At 37.6% G+C, this 23,843-nt stretch overlaps 3 protein-coding genes across 3 annotated transcripts; 1 reads left to right on the forward strand and 2 right to left on the reverse strand.

Moving 5' to 3' along the window:
- Positions 1 to 1,789: 1,789 nt before the first annotated feature.
- LOC311305065 (zona pellucida sperm-binding protein 3-like) lies at positions 1,790 to 3,767 on the reverse strand. The gene is made up of 8 exons (XM_084432526.1): positions 3,116 to 3,767; positions 2,915 to 3,036; positions 2,725 to 2,828; positions 2,475 to 2,652; positions 2,285 to 2,402; positions 2,131 to 2,213; positions 1,974 to 2,062; positions 1,790 to 1,905 (listed from the first exon to the last, which is right to left on the reverse strand). Exons 1-8 carry the CDS (start codon positions 3,692 to 3,694, stop codon positions 1,838 to 1,840), a joined length of 1,341 nt encoding a protein of 446 aa, XP_084288652.1. The 5' UTR covers positions 3,695 to 3,767; the 3' UTR covers positions 1,790 to 1,837.
- A 5,538-nt stretch (positions 3,768 to 9,305) lies between these two features.
- Positions 9,306 to 11,626, forward strand: LOC311304570 (uncharacterized protein). Its single transcript, XM_084431678.1, has 2 exons — positions 9,306 to 9,569; positions 10,148 to 11,626. The coding sequence occupies exons 1-2, from the start codon at positions 9,388 to 9,390 to the stop codon at positions 11,352 to 11,354; spliced, it is 1,389 nt and encodes a 462-aa protein (XP_084287804.1). The 5' UTR covers positions 9,306 to 9,387; the 3' UTR covers positions 11,355 to 11,626.
- Positions 11,627 to 13,417: 1,791 nt separating this feature from the next.
- LOC311304648 (uncharacterized protein) lies at positions 13,418 to 23,786 on the reverse strand. Its single transcript, XM_084431807.1, has 4 exons — positions 22,672 to 23,786; positions 22,400 to 22,521; positions 21,940 to 22,103; positions 13,418 to 21,848 (listed from the first exon to the last, which is right to left on the reverse strand). Exons 1-4 carry the CDS (start codon positions 22,751 to 22,753, stop codon positions 21,695 to 21,697), a joined length of 522 nt encoding a protein of 173 aa, XP_084287933.1. The 5' UTR covers positions 22,754 to 23,786; the 3' UTR covers positions 13,418 to 21,694.
- Positions 23,787 to 23,843: the final 57 nt, after the last annotated feature.

Here is a 23,843-nt window from a genome sequence, read left to right on the forward strand (position 1 = left end):
ATGTGTCTGCTCATAGAGCTTATTATGGATGGCGTGGATTTTTAGGTCGGGTAGAATCTGCGATCTTTGACCTGGCTCGTTTGCTTGCTTCCATGGCTGCAATACACTTGCTGTGTCTCAATTCGCCTATTTATACTAGGCCCTAAAAGTATGTACTCTGTATGTGTGAAGAAAAAGGAGACAAGCTTTGGGACATACTAACACAATTGCGTCTTTAACGGTTGCTCTCTGTTGCATCCTGTCACAGTAAACTGGCCTGGCAATCATCTTGTTACAGTTAAAATCCTCCACGTTTAATTTCATGTCCTTCCATATCGGAGAGAAATGCAGGAGCACGTTGATCTGCAGTCGCGGAGAACTCTCCTCATATTAATGCATAATGATGCATTTAAAAGTTAATGGCCAAGGTAATGGTTTGTAGTTCTTAACTGGATCCTCCTCCAAAGCGCAATGGGTTGTGGGCAATATTAGCTGTTATAGTGAGCACGGAAATAGTAGACCATCCAGGGACTTCTGGCATACTCTTTTCAACATACTATGCTTTAGGACACACTTACTTTAATCTTACATACTGTTTAGGATGGATAGTATATACATTGAGACACAAGGACGGTGTTTTATGGCAACTGGCAGCCTGGGGTGTTGAAATACTACTGGGTAAATTGGCAGTGGGCGGAATCACACAGACGAAAACAAAAACAAACATTCCCGAAACGCACATTTCAAAGTAGATTAATTGGCTGTAGCAGAGAAACAGGTATGTAAACTTAGCATGTTTCCTAAATATCTGAAACAAGGTATTTTTATGCTTTAGAATAGTCAAAAAATTACATACAGCATTAACAGTATAGAATGTACTTTTTTTGAGGTTGTGAAGTGTAATTACTTATTCAAATAATTACCTACTCAGAGTATGCAATTTCAGACGCAGCCAAAGTCTGACAGCTCAATATTCATTTGCCGATGGCGGCCATGTATTTCGAGATGTGCGAATGTCCTCAGACAATATATCGGCACCTTGAACAAAGACACTACATGCCAGTGTTCAAGTCAGACTGATTGTTGCATAGCTAAAGCCATATTCATTATTTTTTTGGTCATTTTATAGCATGTCATTTTTCACACAACCACAGACTGAGGCCATACATGTGTACAAGAGGGATAGCCATTTTAGAGGAAATGACCAAACCCACTTCAAACATTTTGGCACCCTGTTGCAAAAGTGAATTAAAGTTGAACCAGACTCCAGAGAATCTTTCTGAACAGGTTTGGTTCAGATCAGGCAAAAAAAAAAAAAAAAAAAAAAAACACACTATGAGTAGCTCACAAAAGTAGGCTCTTAAAAAAAAAAAAAAACAGGATGACATCAAATCCAATACGCTTTGTCAAGCATTCCAATAATATAAGACACTTGAGCCTGTGACAAATGGTTTGAGTTCTGAGCCATTACATACTTTTGATCTCAGTGGCACCACTATCAGGTTGATTGAGGTACAGTAAGCCTTGGTGACAGACATGTCACCAAGACATGCCTTGGTATACTACCATCCCTCAAAATTTCAAGTTCTTACTTGGAAATTCTATCAGTTACAATAGCGTTTCAGCATACACACTTGAACCCCAATAATAAAGCAAAAGCATCCAGTAAGCAAAGATATGATGCTATTGAAATGCCTTAGTGTTGTAATAGTCCTAGCCCCACAAATGACTTGAGCAATATTACACACAGTACATAATACACAGTATAGTAATACACAGTATTTCTGCAAGTAAAGACAACAAATCCAAATGTATTAACAACATTTATTAAGATCACCAGAAGTCACATGACATTCAGTTATCTTTGGCCATAGCCATATTCTTTAACCTCGATGGGGCCGACAGATGCTTTTTCCCAGCGCAGATCTGAGGAACAAATGATTAGTGAGAAGAACTAAAGCCATGCATAACAAGTTATCAGAGTTAGTCCAAACCTGTAAGCAGTTGATCACTTCCACTTCTGATGCTACAAGTAGTGTCACAGCAGCCACACACCTGGTCAGAACCATCTGCAGACACCCACCTGACAAAAACCCTCAATTAAGTTAAAGCGACTAATTCACCTGTACACTAATCTAGCATGCAACATACCCATTAGCAGAGAATGAACAAGCTTTCTGTTCAGAACTTGGAGAGGTTGCTGCAGCCACCTTCAAAGTGCATGTGATGTAGACCTGCAGAGACAGTTGTTTGTACACCATGGCAGCACATCATACAAATAGTTGCAACTACAAGACATACATACCAGCCCACTGTCTGCTTGCTGGAACCTGAACGCCTCCAGCTGAAACCCTAGCTTATCACCTTGAGTCCGGGGCATAAAGTGAGATGTGGAGCCTGTGAGCTTGGCATCAACCAGGCACCTGTGAACAGAACCCATTTAGAAATCACGCAACCCTTCTGGAAGCTGGGATGCATGAGGCAGCACCTCTTACCCATTATTCTCAATAAAGGAGTATCTAGGGACAGAAGCAACATCAGGGACTGCAGTAGCCACGCAGCTGTCCACAAACACACGGACGAAAACATGGCTGTACAAACGCACTGATGCTTCAAGATTTATCATGTCACCCAGGAAGTACTGGTTAGAAGGTCTCTCAAATCTCCAGTCATCTGCAGAGAGAGAAGAAGTCTTAACACAGATGATTCACAAGCATACTACAAATCTGTTTGGCCTACACCAACCCGTCATGAGCTTGAGGGAGAAGACAAAGACTTCCTCTGCAACCTTAGATGAGGCATACGGGATCCAAGTGGGCATTAAGGCATCGCTGCTCACATTATGTGTTCTGTAGGAGTTAAACAAGCGGTCATCTCTTGCCCATGAACGGCAGGGTTAGAACATCCGGTGAGCCTGAATTAATTGAATTCTCACCTTGGATAATGACACTCGATACCAACCACCGCACCACTGCTCCTGACAATAGGAACACCATATGAAGCCTCTTGTGGGGTATAGATAATGTTGAACCTATAGACAAGCTCATCCTCAGTCATCTAAACAGAAAGGTTAATAGAATAACAGTCACAAGGACAGTTCAGAATACCTATGATTATGGTCACAACAAAACCTTACCATTGATGTGCCGCTACATCCATGCAGTTCAGACTCAAAGATCAGCACTTGAGCAGAAGAATCCTCTCCAGTTGCAGTACAGCCTCCCAGTGTAAAACCAGAGGACAACATTGGGTGCCCAGTCCCAAAGAAGTCCTTCATCACTTCCACATATATTGAATTCTCTCCACACTGAGCAGCTACACTGTTGGCAGGGACAGGATAAGGCAACACAAAAGGAACATCTGGCTGCTGTGGTTCCTCTGGTAGACTTGGAAAGCTCCACGTCAGTTTCGCCATTGGACCCTGCAACAGCTCTTTTAATTGAACACCCATAAGATCTTGAGAAGACTTTCCAAAGTCAGTCCTGACTGGTGTCTGGACAGGAAACTGAGCAGGAAACATTTGTGGTGCAAATACAGCGTTACTGGGAACCAAAGACATCCCGGAATCAGCCTGTTGAGAAGCTTGAGCTAATGTTCTAGGCTTAAACGCACTTGGACTACGATTATGTGCTGCTCTTGCTCTCCATCGTGCTTCAGAAAATCCAAGTGCAAGAATAAACACCAATCCAAATCCAACCTGCCAAAACCCCATCATTGCCAAGCTTGTTTCAATGACACATTAGGGTGCTACCATCCAAATTTATGCAGATGTTAATCAGAATGGCTCCACCTCTCTCGTGACAAGCATAATTTTTCTCTGCACCTGCCAATTTACTCAGTCAATATAAAACAGGTGAAAGTCATTGATTCTAAATGAAGTACCATATAAAGGCATGTTATTCGTAGCTAAACCAAATAATTGCTCATTTTAAATATCAAAATGACAGATCAATTCCCTGAAACACAAACAACCCCAAGTCTTTTTGTGTCTTCCTTTTTCATTAATTCAGAAACATGGCCATAAACAGAACTGAACACTATTCAAAATAATAAAGTTCAGTATGTTTCAGGTTTAGGTTGTAACAAACGTTCTTCCCTCACATCAGCAGCAATCTTCACACGGGACTGAAATGGAGAAATTTAGTTCAGAACCAAAGGAATGCAGGATCATAACATTATTTTATTATAGATTCACTGATATGTTTTCTCCCCATTACAACTGTTATGTTTAGGTTGATCAGAGTGTTTGTGGATTCATTGTAGACTTCATTCTTTTTTGAACTATACTATGCTGGTCAGCACCAAAAGACTGTAATCTGAACAGTCTACTACAAAAATTTAATAAAAAAATAAATAAAAAAAATCGGTGTTTAAAGCATGTTTAACAAACTCCAGATTTCAATATCCAACTATTTGAAAAACATGGCCAATGTAGTAAATCCAGATTACATATACACACATTCATACATGGGGTGAGCGGAGCTAGTTGTAACACACATGGTTTAAAACTTTATGCATGCTTGCATGCCAAAACTTGGTGTATTTACTAGTTGCCATATCAACACTATGGAGTTTTTTTTTATTTTTTTATTATTAAAACATCTTTACCTTTAATCTTTAAGATATCACTGAACATTTATTTTACCATAGCAAAAGTAAATTTCTCACTGAAGTTGATTTTTCATCTCTGTTTTTGTGTTAATTTAAAAATCGACAAATCTGATATTATTTTAATCTTATATCTGTTATTTAACCAGCAGAAGACACTAGCAGGGTTTAAATTAGTTGCGCAGGTAGGGCACAACCCTATAAGACCTATGCTATTCTTTACTTTTATAAAATCTATTGATGGTGGATGGAAATAGATGAATAGGCTCTATGCACGATCGCTTCCGTGATTTGTCTCAGTCCGCCCAGTTACATCCGATGCTGCATTGGAAGACGTTTTTGCATTCGGAGGAGATAATGGTAAATTACACCCGCTGTTTACAAGAACTTAACGTGAATGATGTTAACAATATTGTGAGGCAGTTAGCTGTCACACCTAAGAGTAAGAAAGAGAAGGGCTTTAAATTATATATTTCGAGCTACATCGACAACTTTGAGGGTGAGTATTCTCTCATATCATGTGAAATCCGACTAGCGAATCGGTTTCTAAAATCGTTGTCTCCGTTTCTGAGAAAAAGAATTTTAAGAAAGTTTTGGCGCTAGTACACTTCGCTATAGAACGCGCAATGCGGAAGTAAAGACGCTGGCTGAGATTCCACCGGAAATACGTCAGCAGTGTTCTTCTTCTTCTTCTTCTTTTTGATTTTTAACGGCAGCTGGCAACCAACTTAAATAGGTGCATTACCGCCACCTTCTGCTCCGGAGTGTGGAACAGAGTTTTACAATCTATTCACCAAACCCGTTTCTCTAATAAAATCGAAGAAGACTTTACTATTTATTTCACTTGCCCATTTTATTAAAACCTTAAAATTTATTTCCTGCTTTACATTCTTTCTTATTTCTTCTATCATTGTTCCTCTTTCTTGCTCATATCTTCTACAATCAAGAAATACATGAATTACTGTTTCTTCAACCTTACAGATTTCACATAACCCGTTTGGGTGTTTCCCTATTATTTTAAGTGTGCTATTTAAATTTGAGTGCCCTAATAATATTCTGCTGAAAATAATCTCTTCTTTCCTTGACTTACCTATACACGTTATATTTTGATTTACCTTGTTTAATAAGCTGAAAAGGAATCTACCCTTTGTCCCATTGTTCCACTCTACTTGCCATTCTTCTATCAATTTACTCCAGATTAAAACCTTCATCTCTGATTTACTTAATGGAACTTGTAACTCTATTATATCTTTCTGTAAAGCTTGTTTTGCTAATGTATCTATTTCTTCATTTCCCCTTATTATGTGTGCTGGAATCCACATAAAACTGATTGCTATACCATTTTGGACAATTCTTGAATGCATATGTAGTATATTAAAAAGAATATCTTGGTGATTAGATTTGAAAGATCTCAAGCTCTTTAAAACTGAAACTGAATCTGTACAAATTAAAACATTGTCAGGTTTTATTTCCTCTACCCACTGTAACGCCAAAAGGATTCCTATCAATTCAACAGTATAAACTGCCAAATGATTTGATGTTCGCTTTACTCCACTAATCCACTGATTACTAGTAACTTTAACTAAAAAAGCAGCCCCAGTTGTTTGATGTTCTGGATCTTTTGATCCATCTGTATATGCTTGAATATGTCGAGGATATTGGGCTCTGATATATTCTGAGAAAGCATATCTAAAGTCAACTTCTCTTTCTGTTCTTTTAACCTCCAACAGATGCAGATCTATATGAGGTGTTATATAAACCCATGGTTCATAATCCTGGATTTCAACTGTTGGACTCATCTTGATATTATTTACCTGTAATTCTTCTGCATATATTTTACTACCCCAGCTAGCAGGGAACGTTCTCAGAACTTTCGCTAACATTCCCTACAAGTTTGGTTAATGTTCTAAAGAAAACATTTGAATGTAATGTTTACCGAACATTTTAAGGATGTTTTCTCATTTAAAAAAATGTTCCTATAACGTTATATGAAAACTAAGATATAACATTTTAACTGCAACATTCAAAAGATGTTTTGGGAATGTTTCTGAAATAACAAGTTGTACTATGATCTCAAAATATCATTGTCCCTATGTTTCATTATAACGAAAGAAGAACGTTCTCTCTGTCACGTTAGGAAAACGTTTTGAGGATATCATTGAGAGATGAGATGTTGAATGTTCTTTATAAAACGTTATTTTAATGTGACGAGTTAACAAAATTATAACATTTTATTTGCAACATTTTGAGCATATTTTGGGAATGTTGTTAAAGTTAAAGTTTGTACAATGATCTCAAAATAACGTTGTCTTAATGTTTTGTCATAACAAAAGAAGAACGTTCTCTCTGTCACGTTAGGAAAATGTTTTGAGGATATCATTGAGAGATGAGATGTTTATTGTTCTTTATAAAACGTTCTTCTAATGTGACGAGTTAACACAATTAGAACATTTTACCTGCAACATTTTGAGCATATTTTGGGAATGTTGTTAAAGTTAAAGTTTGTACAATGATCTCAATATAACATTGTCCCAATGTTTCATGATAACAAAAGAAGAACATTCCACTTGCAACATTTTGAGCATATTTGGGGAATGTTGTTAAAGTTAAAGTTTGTACAATGATCTCAAAATAACATTGTTCCAATGTTTCATAAAAACAAAATAAGAACATTCTCTCTGTCAAGTTAGGAAAATGTTTTGAGGATATCATTGAGAGATGAGAGGTTGAATGTTCTTTATAAAACGTTATTTTAATGTGACGAGTTAACACAATTAGAACATTTTACTTGCAACATTTTGAGCATATTTTGGGAATGTTGTTAAAGTTAAAGTTTGGACAATGATCTTAAAATAACATTGTCCCAATGTTTCATGATAACAAAAGAAGAACATTCTACTTGCAACATTTTGAGGATATTTTGGGAATGTTATTAAAGTTAAAGTTTGTACAATGATCTCAATATAACATTGTCCCAATGTTTCATAAAACCAAAAGAAGAACAATTCTCTCTGTCACATTAGGAAAATGTTTTGAGGATATCATTGAGAGATGAGATGTTGAATGTTCTTTATAAAACGTTCTTGTAATGTTATGTGTTAACACAATTAGAACATTTTAATTGCAACATTTTAAGGATGTTTTGAGGATGTTGTTGAGATAACAGATTATATAATGTTCTCAGTAAAACATTGGCACAATGTTCCATAATAACAGAGGAGGAACATTATCAAATCAACGTTCGTAAAATGTTTTGAGGATATCACTGAGACCTGAGATGATGAGTGTTTTTAAAAAAAATTCTTGTAATGTGACGTGTTAACAAAACTAGAACATTTTAAATGTAACATTTAGCAATCAAACTACACAATTATTGTTAAATTGAGCTTGCGGGCCAGACAGCAGGCCAACAGGGTTCACGATGGAACATATGGTGCATTTAAGTCCTCCTGGGAAGTTTGTATTCATGAGGTTTTACAATTTTGTTTAATGTTTTAAATTAATGAAGCCACTGTAAACTTTATCATCACATATTATACTGTTACATATTAATGCTATCATATTTTGTGCAGGCATTAGCTTACTTCATTGTCACTGCTAAATACCTAAGTATAGTGGTATCCCACAATGTTTCCCACTGACACACCCCTAACTCTTCAAGATCAGGGTTAAAGAAAATCCTGAGCTTCCTACTCATATTCTCATCATTGTGGTGGCGTTCAACTTGTAAATACGATCTTTATGACATGACTTGAATGCAATAGCTCTAGCTTAATTAGGGACAATCCATACAAACACTCTTTGCTAAAATACATTACAGACTGTCACAGTAAGAAGTTATTCGTCCTGTATCAACGCTAAAGGCCTAACCACTGCAGTCAACACCTTGGAGTATCCATGCTGTTAAATAAAAGTCTGTAGACAAGGGTTAGGGTTAGGGTTAACCTTAACCCTTAATTTCTAACCCAGACCCGGTTTCACAGAGTTTAGATTAAGCCAGGATTAGGCCTTAGTGCATTTAATTAGCTTTTAAAAATGTGCCTTAGAAAAAAGAAAAAGAAACATTACTGGTGTGCATCTTGAGACAAAACAATGGCACTGACATATTTTAAGATAAGTCAGTGCAAGTTGCTTTCAGGTAAAACAGCTCAAACGTGCATTTTAGTCTGGGACTACAGGCTTAAACCTTGCCTGTGAAACCCGGGGTATATGTTGCAACTTGTATAGAATTATGCCAATGTTACCAAAGTGTTGTGTTGGACAGAGGATTTACCCTAAACCAACAGGTTGTGTAACTGTGCCACACAGGGTGAAAAGCAAGTTGACATTATTAGGCATAAGAGTGTTTCTAAAGGAAAGGTCAATATTTTGTTAAAGTGCAAAAGGATCATTATGGGTCACATGAATGTAACTCTAATGTTACCATGATACCAATCCATTAGTTTTTCATGTAGGTATACAGAATTGTATATGAATAGCCTACATATGCAATGTTTGCTCTGTTTAATATATAATATGTTTGCTCTTTTAAACTGCTGTTTGGCAGAGCAGTGGTAAATATATGTTGTTATACATGGTTTATATTATTTGTGTAATTTATTATTATTATTTATATGTTATTGTAAGTTTTTTTTGTTTTTTTTCATGCACTGCAATGAAGACACCATTTAACCAATTGATTAAATATAACAGCCAGCTTACAAATACAACTAAATAAATAGCCGTGCACATTTTTTTCATATTCTTTCTTTTAAAACATGTAATCTTTTCCTGTAATTGCAATGTTACCACATTATAGGGATGGCTAGTGCCTACGTCATCGTAGCCAAATACGTCACTTCCGTGTCCAAACCGAATTGGGCTAGAATGGTGCAGTGCTGTGTCCCAAGTTGTAACAACAGAAATGATGTCAATAAAACGATTAGTTACTACCGCTTTCCTTTGGATGACAACGAGAAGAGGAGATGGCTTAAACTGATACGGTAAGCTGGATATCTAACCATGAAAAATACATTTAAGTGCGGGCTAGCGCCAGTATTTGCGCTAAACGTTAGCCGAGATAACGTTACCTGTTGCTGTTAACGATGGAGTGGGGCCACATAAAATAATCGAGATTAAAGTCATTATTTACGGGAATAAAGTTGCCATTTACTAGTTTAATGTGACTGAGTTTAAAGTCGTTATTTATGAGAATCAACTAGCTAGTTATTTATGAAAAGTCATATTGTAAGATATTAAACTTTTTTACAAAAAACAAACATTTTACAAGAATGAACGAGATTAATTACGAGATATACGTAATATTTTACAGAATTAAGTCGTTTACAAGTCCTTTTTTTAGATTTACGTGACAATTTACCAGAATAAAGTCAGTATTTACATTTTTGAGAATGAAGCCATTAACAATATAAAAGTCACTATTTATGTATATACAGTTGCCAAATTGTGTTGCTTTTGTGGAACAGGGGTGAGAGGGACAAGGGTTCTGCACTGGCAGAACCTACTTCTTTTTGTTTATCGCCACAGAGTTCTTTATGTAATGTTTTTTTCTTTTATCCAGGCGTAAAGATTTCACACCTAACTACAACTCAAGGGTCTGTGGATGGCATTTTCCACATGGCAAAGCAGCGGGGCCCACACGGTTTGCCTGGAATGAGGGAAAGGCTTTTCCTCACATCAGCCAGCCGACCAAACGGCAAAAGAAAATGCTCCCGGCGACTGTAGAGGACGAAGGAGGAGCTGAACCAGGCCCAAGTCACCTTGACACTGCTCAGAAGACCCCAAGTAGTTCAAGTGTTTTGGTGCTTGAAATTGAGAATAAGATGCTCAGAAAAGAAAATGACAAACTGAAGAAAGAATTGGAGAAACAAAAACAAACATTTTCATTTAGTCAAATATCCTCCCACCCAGACATAGTCAACTATTACACTGGCTTGCCAGATGCTGCCACAGTCTTATTTTTGGAGACCCTTCTTTCCAAATTTGATCTCCAGTATCACTTTGATTGGAACGTCCAAAAAATGCCCTTAATCGATCAGCTGCTCTTGACTTTGATGAAACTCCGACTGAATTGTGGTCTTGTTGACCTTTCTGTGAGGTTTAACTGCTGCCGGGCCACAGTCACCAACATCTTTATCACCATCTCCAGTGCCCTGTATGACATTTTGTATGTCGGCATGATGGAAAACAAAATTCCTTCCAGATTCAAGAACCAAACCTCCCTGCCACATTGCTTCCAACCATTTCCCAATTGTCGGATTGTGCTCGACTGTACTGAAGTACCTGTGTCCAACACAGAAAGTTTGGACACCCAAAGTCATCTGTACAGTCATTACAAAGGAGGTACCACGCTTAAGGCTCTGATTGGTGTGGCACCTAATGGATTCATTACCTTCGCCAGTGACCTGTATGGTGGAAGCACATCGGACAAAGCAATAACAGCAGACTGCGGAGTACTTCAACAGCTAGAAGCAGGTGACATGGTGATGGCTGACAAGGGCTTCACTATTCGTGACATTTTACCTGCAGGTGTTTCACTGAACATCCCAACATTCCTTGTCAACGGACAGTTCACAATGGAGGAAATCAACCACAACAGACTTATTGCCAGTGCAAGAGTTCATGTGGAGCGTTCTATTCAGCGCCTGAAAACATTTCACATTTTGTCATACATTCCGTACCAGTATAAAAAGCATGCAAACAAGATACTGAAAGTGTGTGTTTCTCTCACAAATTTACAGACACCCATCCTCCGTGAAATAGCATGAATTTCCTCTCACTGTTTGCCACAATGCCATCATCAGCATTGAATTTTTCTTTAACTGTATTCCATATGAACTGTATCAATGTTGTTTTTTACTTGCTAATCAATTTTCCTAAACTCACATGTTAAATGTTATATTTTTTTAAAGGTTTGTTATACATATTATCAACACAACTGTGTTTGATCCTCCATAAGCTGAATGAATAATTTTGTTCCGTTTGACAGCCTGGATGCAACTGAAGCTGAACAAGACAATTAAAAAGTCTTCACACTGATTATGTTGCTCCCACTCAATTTATTTGAACTGCATGTTACTGCTTTTCTTTTTCTTTTTTAGAATAAATAAAACAACAAAACACACAAACATCATTTTAACTGGTACAAATGCACAGATATTGATATATACAAATTGGGAGAGGCTACAACATTCAAACTGAAAATAATGCTTTAGAACTAGGAATGTCAAGATTAACTGATTTTTACAATAACCGCGGTCCATAAATCCACTCAAACGCATGAAGTCAATGGCAGGTTCATAAGTTAAATGTGAAAATCTTATTTTCATAGCGGCCAAAGGAAGAGTTAAAAAAAAAAAGGATCATGTGCAGCCGCGTTTGTCACGTAAAAATGGACATGAACCGTGTAAGCACATGGAAAGACATAGATCTTTCAAAAACATCCACATAAATCTGCTTTCTTATAGCTAGCTAGGTAGGTATAGGTATTGCTAATAATGATAATAATAATAATAATAATAATGATATTCTACTGCCTATTTATAAGTTTACTTTTTATTATATTACTTTTTTATATATATTTGAATCCTGACATCCCTATTTAGAACATGTAAACAAATGCAGGGTTAATCATTTAATATCGGAGAGAATATGGGGCAGGAAAATGTCCTTATAAAATGTTTCTAAAACACTAATGTTGTTTGCCCAAGCTGGATCTTTATGGATGAACAGAATTACAACATCCAGCGGAGTCCATACCACCAGGTGGCATGTGCCAGCTCCCGTAAGGTACAGGTTGCCCTGAATTTGATGCCAGTAGTTGTGAGTCGGCTTCATTTTCAGTAGGCCAGTAACTTCATCCAGTTTGAGATAAAAGTCCTTTGCCTCTGCTGCCTGAATTATGGTCTTGTTTCTGGCTGCATAAGGACATTTCACCTCAATGATGCAGTCAGCAGATACTGTCCCATCTGGAGAGCCACCAAGCAGGCCACTGTCAGAGAGAAACACTCCGCTCTCCTGGATGGTCACACCAGTGCGCTTCATGTACTCTTCTTTAGCCTTTGGCTCATGAACGATTCCCCAATCACAAGCCTGGGGGTTGAAAGGGAATTTCATACACAATGGCATCACAAGGTGCTTTATAAAGGGAGAGAAGGAAAGAAATATCAGCCCAACCCTTGTAGTACAATCTTTGTTTACACTTGTTTGATTTAAAAATTACCCTAGGGTCTCTATGTGGGTTTTTTCTGCCACCAAAGGGTGATATGTAGAACTAATTGACAATAACCTTCACTGTATTTGAGAGTAAAAACATTTTTGGTGAAGAAACTTAATTGTACATAAATTTTGAATATGTGATAAAAAATAATGTAAACGGTCTAAAATACACTGTGGGCAAATTTACAACCCTTTCAAACCTAGTTTTGGCTGTTTAAAAGCCACAACCATTACAGCTGAAAAAACCTCTGATAAAAAAATTTGATCAACCTTTTTTCCCCAAACACTATTCATCAAGCTCAGACCTGATCAAAACAATTATTTTTTTGTTTTTAAATAATGGATTTTAACCTTGTGAATGCCTTTCATATGTGATTTCACTGCAGTGTCATGGTTGAATGAAAAATTGTGGTTATAATGGGAGTTGCTGGGGAGTATTACTTAAAATTTGATGCTGCAGAAAAAGTAATGTGCCAAAGCAGATGTTTTCACAAGTCTTTGGAAGATCCAGGAGTGTGATAGCATATAACAAATATAACTAAAGGATATGTTTTATTACAGTACCCAAGGGTTAAAAGAACTTTGTGTTGTAAAAGCAATTTTTTATCTCACTGGGAAAAACAGCATCACAGGGTTAAGGAACACTCAAAAGGCAAAATTGTAATATAGAAGAAAAGGCTTTATTCTTTGAGGAATCTTTTCGCAACCGCAGCCACCCAGATGTGAAACAGAAAGCCTACTGACATAATAAAACTGAGACATTTTATACAGGTTTCTGACATTCTTGACTCCTCCTTTCCCTAGTCTCTGTAAATTTCCTTAAAGACATCTAGTATGGACTGGTTCTACCCCCCCCCCCCCCTGGGCAGGTTATGCTGTTCTTTGTCCCTGAGAAGCCAAAAGGCCTTTATTTACAATCTTTATCCCTGAGAAGCCAAAAGGCCTTCATTTACAATCTAGATGACCTCCTGCTGTTCTTTATCCCCTAAGGGGATGGCATGGGACCCCTTGTTTATTGTTAAACGACCCCTGTATTCTCCTGGCTGGATCCTTTCTCGTGCTCAGGTGTAAGTTTTTATCACCCTGTCTTCCTGTCCCTTCTTCAGCTGTTAGAAAACCCTCACAGAAATATATATGGTCAGATGCTTTTACACACACTCAATTGAAATCAACAAGTTTAAATGAATGGACACAAGAACAATGAATTTTTCATTAACATCTCCCCCCTGTTTATCATTCTCTGATAACCAATAAAATAATAAAAATTCATTTCTATTTTCTAAAATCAATCAAACCCATTTTACTATTGAATCCTTAAGAATAGAATTAATTCAAGTCTTAATTCAAGAACAGTTATACCCTTCATGTATATCAATACTAAGCCCTAATTTGATTCAATCAAATAAAATCGCAAAACTTTTCTTCAACCATTAATTGGTCAACATTTTCTCCAGATATGTTGATCATCTCGTTGCCTCATGGACGTTCCATCTTCACCAATATGACACTTTGTGTGCTGTTGAAATGGTCTTTTTCCAACGTTGGCAGGAGAGGTATGTTCTAGCGCATATCCTTGAGTCATTTACTGTCTACTGTCACCTGCGAATGGAGGCCTTAAGTGATTTTGTTAGTGACCGCTTGTCTTGTCGTCCCTTTGGTGTGACCTGTGGATTCAACAGCCTGAAACACTATTGTCACCAGATAATTTTTGCTCATTGAATAGCACTCAGGGTCCTTGTTCCCCTGAAAAAAACATTCAACCCATGTTGTTCATGTTAACAAAACAATACAGAATCAGTTCTGTTTGGTTCAATCCATCCTGACATCCAGCAAAATGAAAATTTTAAGTTAGGCATTACACAGGGTGAGGCACTGTTTCTTCACTTTGCTCATGCCATGCGCAAAAGTCTGCATCTTCTGTAAAGAAAAACAAATGTTGAGGTTATTGTCACATAGTTTTCTTTTGTCTGCTGTGCTGCCACTTCTGCTCCGGCGTTTCCTGTCAAAACAATTCTTGTTATTAGCACACTTAAAATACAAACAATACACACAATTAAACCCAATGTCCTCCCAACATTTATCTTCCCACCTGTGCGATGGCTTTCAGCAAATGTGAACCCCTTAGTAAACCAGATCTAGCTGGTTAATACAAATAAAGTTCTTCAAATAAACCCCTCCTGGACTTTTACTGTCCTCATATACCGATGAGGTCAAAGCTAGATAACCTCTCAGCCTGCTGTGAAGACAATGGGTTTAGCCCTCCCCCCCTGGATTTACTGTTTTCCCACCTGTGAGGCCGAAATGTCTTTGTTTGTGGCCTGAATACAAATTATCCATACTAAAAAGTTCAAAGACTCATCTGACCACTTGTTTTACTGTGCGTTCTCTTGTTCCCGCCATGAGCATATTCATCCTCCTCTTGATGCCCAACACCCATCTCGTGCATAAATCTAACATAATAAAATTCTCTTACTTTTATCAGACGCTTTTATCCAAAGCGACTTACATTTCAAGGTACACATTTACATTCTTATCAATTCTTGCTTTCCCTCGGAAATTGAACCCATGACTTTGGCGTTACAAGCGCTAACGCTCTACTGTTTGAGCTATAGAAAACTGCAATATTTGTTCATATTTATTTGGTAACATTTGTTTGGATAAAGTTTGCTAACCCAAACGTTGTCCTTAAGCCAAATTTCTTTTAGACATCTTTCTCTGCCTCTGAAATAAAAATATTACTTAAAACCACAATTTCATCTTCTTATCAAATTGTTTTAAGGCAATGGCCCCTAAACCCTATTGTTTGGTCTCTTAATCAGCTGTCATCTACGAACATTCTCCAGGTCATCAATTGGTCAGGTCAGGTCGTGTACACTTTGTCAACGTCACTACACTTCGTCAACGTCAGTCGAATAACAATCTTCCCCTTTTTACAATACATAACTGTTAAGGGCTCTCTGGATAATCTGATATTTACTTAGCCTACTGTACGTGTTTGTTGCTGTCAAATTTATAACTTTTTCTCAACACATGACTGACGGCTATCTACGACTTCACAATTCTAATTTATCAATACTTAAACCTGTCCAGAAAGTAATTCAAATCTACTGCACAACATGAATGACCAAAATAATAATTAATAGACAGAGCTCGATGATCAATCAACTTAAAGCTCATCCTGTTCTGTGTTGCCTTCTCATCAGATTGACTCACAATCCTCAGCTTTGTGAAATTTCAATTTCAAAATTTCAAATTTGTCATTCGCCTTAACCCATCTATAATGCTAAAACACTCTTTCCAGAGGTTAATGACAAATTTATACACACTATTCAGACAGAACAGTTGTCCTAAACTAACACATACTTTACAAAACATGAATTCACACTCACACTCTTCCCTGACTATGAACCGCTCATATTTCTTATTAATATCTTTTATCTAAAAGGATTCAAATTTTAAATGACATTTTAACCTTACATTTTCCTGTATCTTTTATCTAATGTTTTTATGGCCTCTTAACCAGTTTCAAAGCATGTCTGTTCATTATCCATCTGATTTTAGAAAAGTCAGCTGGATTGTTTTGGTGCATTATCTTATTTTGCTCCAGCTTTCTTTGGCTGACTGATAACAGAAAGACAGACAGAGTACCATCCTCTTCCTCCACTCAAGCAGTCTCTTTCTCTCTCATTATAAGCAAATAATCTTTTCAACAGCCTCCTAGGACTGTAACTAAAATAATCATAGTCATATTCAATCGTTCTATGATCTTTTCTAAGGTTATCTTTAGTTTAAATACTCAATTTACCTAACCTTTGTTTTCCAGAAAATTCTCTTGAGTCATCTTTAGCCACCACCATGTCTTATAGTGGTCCTTTGTCATGTCTAAATGATCTACAGGAGTCAGAACTGACACATTAGTTTAGCATCGACACAAATCTCTGTGTTTTCCTTGCTCATCAGGCAACTAACATTACAACTTTTTTTTTTTTTTTTTTTAAGCTGTCTCCACAACAGATAACCACTAGTTCAATGGTCTCTGCTGGCTCCTGAATGCCCATTCAGATCAGCTCTTAATCTATAATTGTCTTTTCTTCAGGGTGTTGTCCCCTGGCATAGTTGCAGACACTTGTCAGAAAAACAAGCCATTCAATCAACGCGGTTTCTGGTGAGTGGTATATAGAGGAACTCACATTTTCTGGGTCAGACGGCCGTAACTTCTTACAGCTCATCTCGCCTCTCAATGGTTTGCTGATGCTGCTGGCCTCACAGTCACCGCTCAACTCTAATACCTTTCTCACATAAAAAAAAACACCTCCATCAGGAAATGCCCAGTGTTTTTGCGTGACCCTTCTGTCTTAGGTTGTCTTTTTGGCCTAAAAGATCGTACCCGTCGTTGAAGTAATCACTCGTACACACTGGTAACCGCTTTTTCCCATCACAGAATCTGTGACCGTTTTCTTCAACATAATCTGTTGTTTTCTGGAGCTTAGGAAAAGGCGCATTCAAGAGTCATCAGAGCCATTCTGACCTAATAGTGTTCACAGGGAGACAGGTTAATAACAACAGTATTTAATCACTTAAATTCATTAATCATCTTAAAGGTAGCAACCTGATTATAGTCAGTGAATTTAGATCACAATCGTACATTCAGTGTACTGTTACTTCTGTAGCCGGAGCCATCGACCCTGTTTTATGGTGGAAGCTAAAATGAGAGCTAAAAGTCTCTGGTCCTAAAATAAGCAAGTCCTAAACAGTGTTATTGTAAAGACTTCTAAAGTCATTCAGGTTTACTTCTAAAACATTTACAAATTGTCCTCTAAATTTGTCAAATCTGAACTGCCTTAGCTTTTCCGCATCTATGAATCTGTTCAACTGAAACACTGTGCTTTACACAGCCTCAGAAAACAGCTCTCAGCTGACATTGAATGAGAGAGAGACTCTTGAGGCATCAGGACTGGTACACTGCATTCTCATAAACCTTTAACTTCAGACTTTATCTGCCATCTTTTCTTTAACTGTAGCCCATCTTAAGGCATCTTTTCCATAAATTACATGTATTGTAATTTAGACATTACAAATATACACTCCGAATGAGTCTCTGTTGCACTGAAACTGTGGCAGTTTCAGTTACAGCACATGCCAGATTTAGATAAGCAAACCTGTTTTGGCCAAATCACATTCTTATCTTTTAAAATCAACATTAACAAGCCTTTTTTTTTAATCAAATGCCTTTTACACATTTTACATTTAGCAACTGTTAATCCTGTAACACTGCTTCTGTTTATTTTATCTTAAAGAAATAATAATTATTCTAGTTCTTAATAACGTTTCAAATTTCATTTCAATTTTATTTTCAATTACCATAATTTAATACCCGACTTCAATGTTTTCTCTAGGAGTTTATCAATCTGCTTCTATGGTTCATACTAACTTTTGAGGCTGCGCTCTCTGCTTGTCATACATTTTATGATTATCACTATAAATCATTCGTTAGATTTGTCTCTCTATATCATCTAAAACCTTATCAAAGCGTTTCATTCAAAACACAATCATCCTTTTAGTGATCGGTACTTTTAAAATATTTTGCAACTCATTTAGCTCATCTGTAATTTTACGTCAACCGGTACTTTTTATAGTTCTTTTCCTTTCAAAAGGAATTCCTTACACTTAATATCTTTCAATCTTCTTAACAACTTTCAAAAGTTCCATCTATCAACTTTCTTTTCTCCTTCATTTACTTTTACAGTCATACAGTGGGCATTTACAGTCACTGAATGACCCAGCTGACTGCAATAAAACACTCTCTGTTATTCTGCCTTTTATCTTTCTAACATCTCCACCCTACTTTACGCCCCTGAAGCAGAGCGTTCCTATTCAGGAAATGCAAACAGAGCCACTGATAAGTTCTCTGCATTTTCCCCCACTGTCCCAGCTGCAAATTCAATTACAATAGCCGAATCACAATCTTCATCATATTAACACTGATCTACTTTCTAACTCATATTAACACAGACTTTTCTTTACATTTGTGTTAGTTTGGCACTTTCTTTGTTTGGAGCCAGTCAAGTTACTATTTATCTTTCTAATTACAATCAAACTTTTACTAAACATCATCTGCAATTCTCTTCAGAGCGTGAGCAAAACTGCTTACAGCATTTGCTCTCTTTTGTATCAGGACTATTCAGTTACTCTTCATACAGTATAAAGAAATTTAGCATGTCATTAATTTCATTAACACTGGTTTGATAGCTTATTCAAATGATTAGTATGCAGATTCAACTTAATATTATCATTATTCAGTCCCACTTATCTCTACTGTTCCACAGAAATCACAAGATTCCCTAAATCTTGTTCTCGGTCTCTAAATTACACACAGCTATCCTAGATGCTTGCACCTTCAACTCTTGTTACAAAAATATGGCAATCTATTCTTAAATACCCTTGTTTTCATAACATTAATACAATAAAGCACATTCACATCATTATTATTGGCAGAGCATTAATTTTCATAAGCGACACGGAAAATCTAAATATTCTAAACGGGTTTCACAAAGTTTCTGATTAACTTTAGTCACACGTTTCTGGGGAAATTATCTCCAACCCATAATTTCCTTTATAAAACAATATATTTCCTTAAATGGCTTAATATCAACAAAATATCCAATCTCTGGACATTTTCTAATTTGATATTATCATCAACAACACATACAAAACAAGTATACATTTAACATTCAGAAGCTGGTTTGAACAAGCAAGCGCTGTTGCTGTACTCCCAGCATAGCTGGACCCTTTAGGTTCAAAAGACAATCGTTTTACTTAATGAAACATTCCTTATCCTTATATCATGCCAATCCCTGTTAATCATACTCAACGCCCCATTTCCATCTAAAACTCACCTTTCGTACCATTTCAACTTAATTTGACTTAATCAGGCGTTCATAAATAGTTCCATGAACTCTATCGTTCCCTACATGTCAGTTCCTTCTGCATGTGCTCAATCCAACGATTCACTGTTTCCATCAGGAAAAACATCCTATCTTCCCCTACATGTCAGTTCCTTCTGCATCGACTCTGTTCTCTTTTATCTGCTTCTTTCCCATCCAACAATTCACTGTCCGTTCACAGTTTTACACTCATGAACAAACTTCAACAACCCTTTCTGACTAGTAACGGATAAGTTAGCATTTCAGAAAACCCTGTAGACTACTTTGTACAATCTCATATGCTCATCATTCACAACACTGCTCAAATTATCAGTCATTGCTTTGCTCAAAGTTTCATCAGCCACACATAAAGATCCTTTACACACGTTTAACACACACACAACAACCATTCTGTTTTCCCTCGTTCTTTTCTATTGATTCTTTTACAACATTGAGTCTTATCTTACTCAAGGTTCCCGCCTCGGGGAAATACATTTACATTTACCACCATCATTATTTCTCTTTTAACAGAAAATTGGTGTATAAAAATGATCTACTTTACTGTTAGATGACCCCATTTTGGCTGAATCTCCCTTCTGGATTTCACAATTTCGACACGTGTCTTACAGTATCTGTCAAACGTCTTCAACAGACCCGATCTTTCCCTTACCCCAAGATCGGTCGGGTGGTTTGTAATTACGTTTCACTCAAAAACTTCCTATAAGCACTTTCCAGCGCTCGATTAATTCTGATTTGACGTGGCTCTTCCGTCCACATAAATCGATTATTTTGATGTGGCTCTTCCGTCCACTTGTACGAGATTTCCTCAGGTTACAGAGTTTTTGAGTAAAACTAATTAATCAGCAATTGTGATTATCTGAATCACCTGTGGCACTTCCGTCCACCAACGAGCTTAAGTGTGGTAGATACCGATCCGAATCTGTCAGATCAATTTCTTCCCCAAAAAATGTGTGATTATCTGAATCACCTTTTCGCTCGTACCAAAAGCAAAACTCAGCCAATATGGTTCACGTTCACTCACAATTATCAAATTACACTCAACTTCAATAAAACAATTTTGCCGTTTCTTACCCAGAGATGCTTTTCTGTTTTTCCCGCAATCGTCGCGGATTTTTTTTAATCCTGGTGGGAGTTTTTCTTTCACTGGTCCTGAGTGTGGGGTATTTGCCTCTCTCTCTCGTAATCTGTTGAGTTTCTATCTCAAACCGTCGAGGTATAAGACGGCTGCCTAGTGCTGCCGAGGTTGTGCACTTTCCCGTCAAATCCGTTCTCAGGACCAGGAGAAGAAGCGTCCGCACAGGATCCCTCTTCTTGACACCAGCTGTAAAAGCAATTTTTTATCTCACTGGGAAAAACAGCATCACAGGGTTAAGGAACACTCAAAAGGCAAAATTGTAATATAGAAGAAAAGGCTTTATTCTTTGAGGAATCTTTTCGCAACCGCAGCCACCCAGATGTGAAACAGAAAGCCTACTGACATAATAAAACTGAGACATTTTATACAGGTTTCTGACATTCTTGACTCCTCCTTTCCCTAGTCTCTGTAAATTTCCTTAAAGACATCTAGTATGGACTGGTTCTACCCCCCCCCCCCCCTGGGCAGGTTATGCTGTTCTTTGTCCCTGAGAAGCCAAAAGGCCTTTATTTACAATCTTTATCCCTGAGAAGCCAAAAGGCCTTCATTTACAATCTAGATGACCTCCTGCTGTTCTTTATCCCCTAAGGGGATGGCATGGGACCCCTTGTTTATTGTTAAACGACCCCTGTATTCTCCTGGCTGGATCCTTTCTCGTGCTCAGGTGTAAGTTTTTATCACCCTGTCTTCCTGTCCCTTCTTCAGCTGTTAGAAAACCCTCACAGAAATATATATGGTCAGATGCTTTTACACACACTCAATTGAAATCAACAAGTTTAAATGAATGGACACAAGAACAATGAATTTTTCATTAACAGTGTCCATCACTTACATGAGCTCCTTGCTTGAAGTTGTAATGACCAAGCAGCGTTTTGAATAATGAAGGAGGGTAAGAGTTCCTCTTCACTGCCGCCAACACAAGACCAAAGTTGCTGGCTGTAACTCTCTTCTTGCGATATGCCATCCTGTTATAAAGAAACACACAACAGTTAACCTCACAGTCACTAATGACTTTTAGTACACATGAAATCAATCGATCCTTGTATGTATTATTACCATAAGTCATTCTGAGTTTGCCCAACTGTGGCCCTCTCGATGGCTTCCTTTTGTTGTGGGCTCACAGCAAGGGATGAAAGGAGATGTTGAGCTTTGTCCTCACAATACCCGGAGTTGGCCAATATCCCATCAAAAGTTTTGACGTGATGGCAGGGGTCAAAAGTCTGTCCCAACAAATATCATTGAATCAGAATAACAACAATTAGATCCCTTCATGTCAACATTGTTCACAGACATACATATATTGAGTTGCCTTGTGTACGAAATGCGCGGTTTGAATAAAGTTAAAATTAAAGTCTGAACAGGTTTATGTCTGATTTGCAATTTAAATCTGTGGATATGTCAAACTAAATTTACCATCTTACTAGGGATATCGTCAATCTTTGTAACTGATTTAATGTTGTGTACATGTGAAGTTTCTGATAAAGCAGGACATGAAACAACAAAACACAAGTCAAACCTGAGGCAGTGCAGGAGGTTCTGGAGCTAATATCCAACCCAGACCTGTAAAACGGTCAAGCTGTGCCAGAGATGACGATGCCCATTCTCTGTCCTCCGGGGTGACAGGGCGTTTAATTCCAGCTGAAAAAATAGCATAAAGGATATGATGGTAACTGCTATCTAACCCAGGCTTAGATTTTACTATGAAAAGAAAACATATGGTCATTGTTTTTCCAATGATAACAAAACAGAAAGCATGACAGATATTTCCAAGTTACTCGAAGAACTAACCTTGTGATGTGGAAGGTGCAATCACAGACACTTTCTTGGCCGTGATTTGCTCTGTTTTGGGTGTCGTGGGCCTCTTCCACATACACTCGACATCCGTGCGGGTGAAGTTCTTCTCAGCCCAAATGAGGAGGGCTGCAACATGGTGGCACTTGGACCTCCCGATGGCACAAGAGCAAGAACTTGCCTTCACTTCCTGTCCCTCAACGTGTACCTGAGTGAAATCAACTTTGCTAACCCTCACAAAAAACTCTTAACAATGCTAAGAGGCAAAGCTTTGTAGTGCACTCTGTAAGCCTGCACTGCTAACTTTTTTTTATTATAGTATGTTTATTTTTTTATTGTTTATACTTTTTGCCCCCTGAAGTCTGGTAGTCACTGTATAAGATACCTCCTATATTTACTATTTAATTGTTCGTTTCCTGTCTATTCTGCACACCCTGAGTGTTTTCTTGAGAGCTGAATGTAACAAGTGAATTGTGAGATCAATAAAGGTTTTTCTTATCTTTGTGTTGCACTAGGTGGAGCCAACAACTAGTTAGGTAACGTCTAATCTGTATTGGGCGAGCAATACTTTTCCAGAGTTTTAAGTTGTCAACAAACCATAGGTACTTATTCTAACATAGCTAAGTACAATAGTTAACGTTACACTTGTACAGTAAAGTTAGCTTGGTGGCCGACAGCCTTATGTTAGCGAGGTAACGGTAGCTACTAAAAACTTGTAACGTTTGAACCGTGACAAATGTACAATCTTTTTATGGTAAAGGGCGACAGCTTAATGTTTGATTAACAATTTGTTTTATGCTCATATAAAACAACAAAAGTCATAGAAATTTGTGCCATTTGACGAGTCACTCAAGAGTCGGGACCTCACCTCAACCTCGTAAACTTTACTTTTCATTGAAGCCTGTACTTTCCCTTTCAGACTTCCACCTGCCAGCACACTAACATTTACAACTCTGTTGGAGTTGTACGAGTTCAAACCCTTTTTCACGGACTTTGGGGTGTCCGCAAAATACGATGTCACCGTAAAAAAAGTGACCGGTTCCTTAGCTACTGCCATTGTGTTTACATTAGACGCAGCGGCTTGGACACGGAAGTGATGTCGTGACGTCACACTAGCCATCCCTATTGGCTGTCTCTTCGAGTTGTTTTGAGCATGATTGGCTATTCAG

Source organism: Rutilus rutilus (genome assembly GCF_951802725.1).
Source record: "Rutilus rutilus genome assembly, chromosome: 15".
Taxonomy (NCBI): domain Eukaryota; kingdom Metazoa; phylum Chordata; class Actinopteri; order Cypriniformes; family Leuciscidae; genus Rutilus; species Rutilus rutilus.